Source organism: Gobius niger, assembly GCF_951799975.1.
Source record: "Gobius niger genome assembly, chromosome: 11".
In the NCBI taxonomy this organism is placed as follows: Eukaryota; Metazoa; Chordata; class Actinopteri; order Gobiiformes; family Gobiidae; genus Gobius; species Gobius niger.
The window spans coordinates 10,843,084-10,852,202 of record NC_136862.1 but is presented as its reverse complement, the minus strand read 5'-3'; the positions used below and the strand labels follow the sequence as shown (position 1 = coordinate 10,852,202).

The 9,119-nt window shown below is 40.2% G+C and overlaps 1 protein-coding gene across 1 annotated transcript; it reads right to left on the bottom strand.

Moving 5' to 3' along the window:
* Positions 1-1,111: 1,111 nt before the first annotated feature.
* On the bottom strand, positions 1,112-6,016 carry slc8a2a (solute carrier family 8 member 2a). Its single transcript, XM_079566232.1, has 9 exons — positions 5,808-6,016; positions 5,448-5,726; positions 4,934-5,371; positions 4,393-4,754; positions 3,592-3,695; positions 2,557-2,669; positions 2,083-2,182; positions 1,746-2,012; positions 1,112-1,666 (listed from the first exon to the last, which is right to left on the bottom strand). Exons 1-9 carry the CDS (start codon positions 5,964-5,966, stop codon positions 1,290-1,292), a joined length of 2,199 nt encoding a protein of 732 aa, XP_079422358.1. The 5' UTR covers positions 5,967-6,016; the 3' UTR covers positions 1,112-1,289.
* Between the last annotated feature and the right edge of the window lie 3,103 nt (positions 6,017-9,119).

Genomic DNA, 9,119 nt, shown 5'->3' with positions numbered 1-9,119 from the left:
ACCTGGTCGGTGGATGGGAGACTGTTTGGAAACACCAGGAAGCCTGGTTGAATGTAGTGAGTGAGTGGTTAGTGGTGGTCGGAGGGGCCGATGGCACAGACTGGTTGCCTCGCTTCTGTCAGTCTACCCCATGGCAGCTGTGGCTATAACAGTAGCTTACCACCACCAAGTATGGAGTGACTGAATAATTACTACAGTGTAGCGCTTTGAGAAACTTGGTAGTAAAGGCTTGTAAAGCGCAATACAAGTGTAAGGCATTATCATTATTATTATTAATATTATGTACGACATGCTGGATAGGGAAGTCTGGGAATCTCTGCCCAGACTGCTGTGTCTGTGACTATAAAATGAAGAAAATGGATGGATCCTTGAGAATGAAGATAAGAAAAGCCAATAGATCCATCAGTGTCAGTGCACTGTTGCACATAATACATTGAAGGACCTGAGGCTCATATCTGTCTTTATAATGTAATATTTATAGGACATCTAACAATTTGGGTATTTGAGTATTTAACAGTGTTATGTTTTCTTAAATAAGAATAAACCATACCAGTAGATGTGTTTTATTCATGCATGTGGTCCTTTCGTGTATATAAAGTTTAGATGACTTTTCTGGGCTTGTTCTGATCATTTCAGGACTTAAATTGTCAACTATCATTAACATCTTGCTAGTAGCTTTTATTTTTTTCCAGCATTATTTCAACATTACATCACTCCCCTTTGTGCCAGCAGAGGATGAGTCCAGATTGTTAGTGAGCACTGATATTAGGACCAAATCATTATTTTGGTCAAGTTGAGAGGAGCCCGTTATAGAAGGTGCCACACCCCTCCGAGATTTGATTTGATTTGATTAGAAACACTGTGAAAATACTGTTTTAGTAAGTGCATTTAGGACCTTCATGTTTTTTTGCCAATTATGTGGTATTTTCTGATTTTAAATGAAGCTAAACAATGCTTGGAATGTCTTACTTCATGTACAACAAAACATTCTGTGTTTCAGTTTCTAAATACTGAGAAAAAAGTGTGCTTGACACCAGTACAATGTTTTTACATCATTGTCTTAATGTTTGGTCATCTAATGTGACCTGTGACACATAAGCATTCAGGGACAGGTAGTATAAAAACATGACAGTCTTCAGCTGACTTTAGCCATATGCAATGTCTCTATAAGAAAACCATGGCAGCTTTTGAAATGTGAGATTTCTTCTCCACCAACAGTTATGGCAGGTTCGATAAATGTCCTGCAGATGTGTACAAATGACTGTTGGTAGTTTCTCAGCTCTGTTTTCTCAGAAGCCTTGAATATGGCAGTAGGCCTCCAAGCTGGAGAAGAGGACGTACAGGAACCACAATCCAAAGAATAGTAGTGACGTGAGGACCTTTGGAATCTTAGCCCCACCTAATTCTCCACCTATGGATGGCTTTCGACGTAGCATCAACACTCCCATACTGAAGAATGCAAAAATGGTGAACAATGTGACCGAAAAAGCAAGTGAGCCAGGATCCACGCGAAACTCCTTCCCTTGGACTTCCCAATACACCGCTGCTATAGACCAGGCTAATCCAATGCCCAAGAAAACATTCACTGCATTGCTTCCGGTCACATTTCCCACTGAGGCATCAGCATACTGGTCTTGTGTGGCAGCCACTTTACTTGCAAAAGCATCTAGGCAAAAATATCTTGTCAAACAAACAAAAAAGCAATACTTGAGTGCATCTATTATTTACAAATATTATGAACTCACCAGGAAGTGAGGTTCCCAAAGCAACAAACACCACTGCAGTAACAGTGTCTCTGAGGCCCACAGTGCAGCCAAAATGAGATGCAAGGTCTCCAATAATGGCCGTCAGTAAACCAATGACACTGATAGACACGATAAAGCAGGCCCAGCCATTCCAGTATTCAGTGGGAGGGACAAAAGCAAACAGAATTTTCCAAAAAAGGCACAGAATGTGCATAAAATAATCAAAGCAAGACGGCACGCGTCGCTCTTCCCCTTCATCTTCATCTCCTGAAAAAGAAAAACATTATTTATTTATTTTTTAAAGGAAACTGGGGGAATAAGATAGTGTCACACCAACCTGCACTGACAGTTACAGCTTCAATGAACTGCTCTCTCCAGGAATGCGTTCCTAGCACATCTGCTATATTAGCATCTTTGATAAGTTTATCCACAGTGTTCTGTAGAGACAGATTACACAAGAATGAACACACATTCTAAATGGCCCATGCAGAAAGGCATACTACAGCAGCTCAAGTCACATGCAATGAGAATAACATTCATACAGTGTATTAATTCATGTTTACAGGGTTCTGTGAGAAAACACTAGGTATAGCTAAGAGGCAGAAGTTGCAGCAGAAAACAAACCACAGCATGCTCGTGACTATACCTGGTCTATAACTCCATTGGGAGTCTGATGTGCATGATTAAAAACCAAACAATCATGTTTTAGATGCATACATTTTATGTAGTTTTATCACAACCATTTATAAATGCAAGGTTTCACATATACGTAAATACTAGATAGGCCTAGAGTATATACATGTACACATACCTTAAATTCACATGACTCCTCAATGATAATTTCAAGCCGACTGTGCTCTCCTAAAATGGGTTTGCCCATCTCTGAAATCCGCCTGGCTTCCTCCTCTTCGGGAGTTGGATTATCTGTTAGTAGAAAATGTCAAATATTCTCATATTGCTCTCAGTTAGGCTGACATAATATTAGGGACAGATTATTTAAACTTCAACAAAGACAATGTTGTGTTGTTTGTAACATGCAAAAGACTTTTCTCAACTGCATCAACAACAAACCAAAAAATACAGCAAGAAAATAGAGAAATATAGATGTACATCAAATATGCCATGGTGACAGAATTACAAATAGAACATTCTAATAAAGGTGATAAGAAATCTTTGCAACAGCAAGCAATCAGTGTGCAATATTATTATCAGAATTGACACACTCTTACCCTGGTTCAGGAGCAAGGCTGTGAACAAATACAAAATACAGTTTAAATCAGGGCTGCAACAAATGATTATTGTGATGATTACTTTTTGATCAGCTAAGTGATTGTGATCAGTGAAGTATAAGTATAAGAAAAAAAGAATAAGGAAAAATCTTCAACAAGCAAACCTACAAGACAAAGCTTAACATTATGCCATGTTATGCTTGGTGACGACAGACAATGCATCAAATATTTTTAGTGTATTTTTATTTGTTTGTGAAATAAAAGCGTCAGATTTTTCAAATTATGTTTATAATTATTCATTAAGCTTTATTTTCACTCATAGCACATTTAGCCCAACTATATGGCCTCCCAAAAAAGCTTTAAACTATAAATAGTAATATATAATACAAATCCACATTGAGAGAGTAAAGCAATGCTGTGACAGAACCAGCAGAGGGAGCAGTGTGCTCATTGAGCTCATGTGTTACTGGAGTTGTTTTGATACTTGATCTTCAGGCACCTACTGTACATGACGTGCACAGTACTGCCTGGTGTAAATGAGAACATCCTCATGACTAAACTATATTATGGCGCATGTATTGTATATAATATCCAAACATACATTATGTATGACTCACCAGAAAGGCCTCGTTTCAGCCATTTGGGTTCCTCCAACACAATGAAAAAGTGTTCCTGCTTCTCATACTCTGACACATTTATAATGTGCACCTGTAGAATCTGACTGGAAGCATGCAAGCAAGAAAAAGAACATTATGCAGACATTTCCACACAAATGAAAACAATCACAACTCATTATAGAAACTCAAATATTTTTTCACATTGGACATTTAAATGACTTAGTTCTAAACATATTGTTCTGTGTCTTTGCTTTATTTGATCAGTTTTAATTAATCCTGTTTCATTAAAAGTAAAAAGTAACAAATTGCTCTTTTTTATATCAGACTGACTTGTGTATTCAATATGTTATCATCAACATAACATATATTGCATAACTGGGCATCTCCTTAAGTGCACAATTAGCCCATGTGCACACACACCTTATATAGGCTGAAAATTTAATGGTAAAAGGATCTGGCATTATCCACGTGGCTCAGCGGTTCCCACACCTGACCACAAACGGGATTATCTCAGAGTCAGGCCAGCTGCTAATTCCTCAGCTAACAAGTAAAACTAACAAGCTAGGTAGGAACAGCCCATAAAACAGACTCTATGCATATTGTTAAAGCAAAAAGACAGCTGTAATATTTGTTTTATTACTTAGCAATAGTGATTGTTCCCCAAACATCGGATACATACAGTATAATGATAGAAATAGAAATAGAAAAAATAAAAACTTTATTGTCTGCCTTGCACAATGACGGCAGAAATTTGCCTTTGGCTTGCTCACACATTAGATACATTATGCATACTTAGCTCACCTGGTTTGTTCATTGGTGAACTCCAGCTCTCCTTTGGTCTCCTCATAGTCCACCCCGGCCTTAGCGCTGCCATCCTCTGTGTGATAGGGCACAGACACTGTTCCCCTGGAGCCTGAGTTTCTGGCTACAGTCACTGTGAGTATTCCTGTGCTCTCGCTGACCCGCAGCACCTGCTGCCCAAAGGTGAAGATTCCAGCATGGTCATCATCTAAGATAGTGATGGTAGCCACATGAGGCTCCACCAGTCGGCCCTTAGGTGGAGATCCCAGACCCTCAGAACCACCGTCCTCTAATCTAAGGTTCTGAAGACGTACAAAGAAATGCTCATCCTCCTCAAAGATATCATCATCTAATATCCCCACCTGTAGGCATAAAGTATCGAACATTATCTAATTGTTCATTCATAACTGTATTGTATTCATATAGTAAATCAATTTGCTCGGTTGAAAATTTTAAAAAACACACACATTATAACATATTAAAACATATTCCTCAAAACGAAATATTCAGTGTTTTATATTTTTGCTTTACACTGTCTCACCTTTATCTCTTTTCGTATTTCACCTGGTTTAAACATGAGGGTACCCTCAGAGAACTCATAGTCAGCCCCGGCATTTGCTGAGCCATTTTCAGTACAATAATCAACAAGGAAGATGTTCTGTCCCGTGCCACCTTCGAGGATTACCCAGAGGCTCAGCTGTCCACAGTTCTCTGTACATTGGTACTGGGCACTTTCAAAGCAGACTTGTGAGCATGTGGCCAGGTCTGTAGCCTGGGCTGCAGCACTGCGCCGCGCATGGTCCGCTGCATGTTTCCTCAGTATGTTTCCAGCACCGATCAGCATGCGAGTGGCCTGGACACGGTAGAAGGCACGGCTCTTTTTCTTATGAACCAGGGAGGAGTAGTTGGCCATTTCAATTAACTGGTCTATATCTTTGTCTGGATGTTTCTCCTTCAAGTCCTTCAGGATTCTGACTACCTGAAGACAAGCAATCAGCCTCTTAGTTCACAGGTCAGTACGTTGTTGAAGCTAACACCCAAAGCCACACATTTACCTCATCTTTGTTCTGATCTAATTCATTTCCTGTCTGCACAGAGACAGTCACACTGGAAGAGTTTGCAGGGCATGAAGCACAGTCTGAGAACTTTCCATCTATTACTCCATCAATGCCTTTGTTTTCCAAGTCTCCCTCCATTTCCACTACAATACCATGTCTTTTATCAGCACGGTAACGCTTGTTCATGTATTTGTAAAAAAGTAGCCGACGGTCAGCAATCCATGCCAGGATTACACACACGGGGAAATAACACAGCGTTACTATGGCCTCCCAGACCTTGAAAAACACAGTCATCTTTAATAGATAGTCATTTTCACAAATTAATCAGTAGATTGTCATTATGATCTGAATACAAACCTCTACAATCCCAGGGGAGATGACAGCCAGAATGAGGTAGAGCCAAATATAGGCAAAGATACTCCAGAAAGATGTGATGAAGAACACACGCAGGTGTTTAATTTTTCGAGATTCTCCATTTGGGATTACCGACACACAAAAACCTATTATCACAAACATATTGAAAGCTGCACTGCCCACTATGGTGCTTGGCCCAAGTTCTCCTGCATCAAAGTGGTGTCCACACACCTGAAAAACAGTAAAAAAGTAACATTTACTTTCACATATCTTAAAATGTTTGACTGTCCAAACACTTGCCTCAATAACAGACAGCAGGATCTCTGGTGCAGAGGAGCCCAGAGCCATTAATGTGAGGTTGGACACGGTCTCATTCCAAATGCGCACTGTAGTGACGACACTCTCCCCGTTTGGTTGGGTAATAGTCACCTCCTTTTCCTATGAAATATTTGTTACATCCTCTATCTGATGACTTCATTGAAACACCAAGTATGTGGTTAAATGTACTGGACAGCAAACATACCTGGGAGGTAATGACTTCGATGGAAGCCATGAAGCGGTCGGCAATAATGGATACCCCCAGAAAGATGTACATTAGACTGAGGAAGTAAACTATAGCCCTCCCTGCCTGTTCCCCCACTGGAGGGTTGAGTGGCAGCCACACCGGCAGCAGGATGCCTGGTTTACACACTACTTTGCCTGCGCAAGACTTATGGATAGTGGTGTTTCCCAAAGGCTGGGGCTGCTGGGGGCCAGAGGCTCTCTCCACAACCTGAGGCTTGATGGGGCTGCAGGGGTGAGGGAGGAGGATGAGTGAGAGGAAGATGAAGAGCAGACGGGACTTGGGAACTGAAGAGGAGTTCATAGTGATGCGGGTGGGTGAGAGGAGTCAGCCGCTGGGGTTAGATTCCTGGAAGAATGAAAACACAAAGTGAGGCACATAATTGAACAAGCTACAAACAACAACAACAATAAATTACAATGATGAAATCATATAAATAAGAGCAACAGTTGAAAAGAAAGGTGAGTACATCTGGGACAGTCAGCATCCACTTACTCACAATAAAGGTGTGATTCAGAGCACATGGTCTTTCCAAAGTCATTCTGTTTGAAAAGAGTTGTATTATCAGTCTCTTTTTAAATATTATCGTTACACTATATTTTACAATATTAATTAATCTTATAAAATAATATATACATAAATCTAATTGGTATCCATGGCTTTAAATGTGTGGATTTGAATGTGTTGTTTATGTTTTCAGGGACCAGTGGGCAGGTGGGCATGCACCACAGCACAGCAGTTCAATGCAGAGCTTTGGGTCTGCTGTCTCAGAGCCCATCGCCTCCATTCCTCTGTACAGGTGACACTCCTCTGTTGTACATTGTGGACTGAAACAGATACTCAGGTGCTGCATCTTTGATGCAGCCTGAGCTCTGCAGCTCATTATGGAGTTGTGATTCAGAAACACAGCCCAGAGGTCCACAGTATCACATTTCACTTTCCAAGGTCTGCTATGGTTACCACGGCCTCAGACAGAGGGCCACGTTACGCCAGGCTGGCCAACAAGGATCGAGGCCCAAAAATAACTTGCTTAGACATTGTATGGAGATAATTGCAAGAAAAATAATTGTTATAATTGATAAGGAATGCATAGTGCATGAAGCAGGATTATTGAACAAAGAGGTATACCAAAGAAACGTGTAACAATTATTAATAACCTTCTTAATTTGTAAATACCTACAGCAGACAAGCTTTTGTTACATATCCCTGTGATAGTCAGGTCATGTGAGGACAACAGAGAATAAATGCAGACAAATCAGAAAGTCTGTACTGGAAGAGCAAAATGCATTATTGATTATAGCATTTACTTAAATATAGATGAATAATTCCTCCTTCTAGGAACTCTAACCATTTAAGATGAACCAGAGTGCCCTCTCCAGTTAAAGAACAAACATGACATGAACGAAAAGATCATGTTATAGAGACTCAAACTGAAGATTTGAACTTTTGTTACACATCTTTATATCTTGTTCTAGCTACTTCCTATGAAGCTATTAAAATGGACACAAAATAGAACATTATGAATGTACAAATGCTCTCTTCCTCCCCATTGAGCGGGAGGGGTTAGGGTGTTGATAGGTCCGTGGACTCTATTGCCACTTAGCACACACGAACAGTGAGCTGGCTGACAGCTCTTCTCCCATTACTGTCTGTGACACAGCCACGATCTGTCAGCACCGCAGATAAGTGATTGCCTGGGATAGGCTTACCCCGATAGGAGTGCCAGTGAAAAGGGAGTTAACACCTTTAACACTTTAGTGTTTCCTGTTTAATACCTTGTTGGTAGGATGCTCTAGGCCAGTGGTCTCTGACAGATCTTTAGTACAGCCTCAGAAGATCTCATAAGAAGAATTCATAAATTATCAATTCAAAGTTGCCCATGCAACTTGCTCATTTTGAATTTTTGTCCCCTAATAAATATTAATTGGGCAACATGTAGGCTGGAAATAGTGAGTTTCATCTGGGAACAGATTATACACTAATAATACTAGTAATCGTATCAACTGTAGCTTGATTATAACGCTATAATGAAGAATTCATTAAAAAAAAAGGTGATCTTTGATTGAAAAAGGTTGGTGACCACTGCTCTTTTCTATTGTCAATACAAACATTTGTTTTTGTCAACTTCTAGTTTGATTGAAATGTCAAAATAGAAACTCTCCCCGAAGCATCTAGTTCCCCCCAAAGCATGGGAAACTATGCCCTCCGCCTCTAACAAATTGATATCCTATTCTTCTCAGTTAGTGACCAGAAGACTGTCACTGACATCCCCCCTTGCAAGCTTGAACATAAACCTGCATGTAGATCCACCAAGATCACCTTTCCGGGATGTAAACCTGATGCAAAAGTAAACCAATAACAGGCAGGCTCTGTATCAATTTCCAAGACAGCCAATCAAAGCCTCGCTGCCCTTAATCTGAAAAACGCTGCCTCCCTTAACGTCCAGTCTCCAGTGTGTTGTACAGCGGTCATCTGAGAAGATGTAAGCTCTGTACTTAAAGGAAGAAGCTCCTGTGTAAAAACATGAGATTTGTGGGTAGAATAACACTTCATGTTCTAGTAGGTCTAAATGTGCAAACATATTGTAGTCTAAGTGCCATGAACTCATTAATTATTTCCACCCAAGAAACAGAAATCTAAATATCCCACTGTGAAGACATGTATAGTAGTCCCGAATGAGGAGAGCAACTTTAGTGTAATTAAAGCGAGCCTAATCTTACTCTTAAATTCCGTTAGTAAAGGCTAGAAGCAAT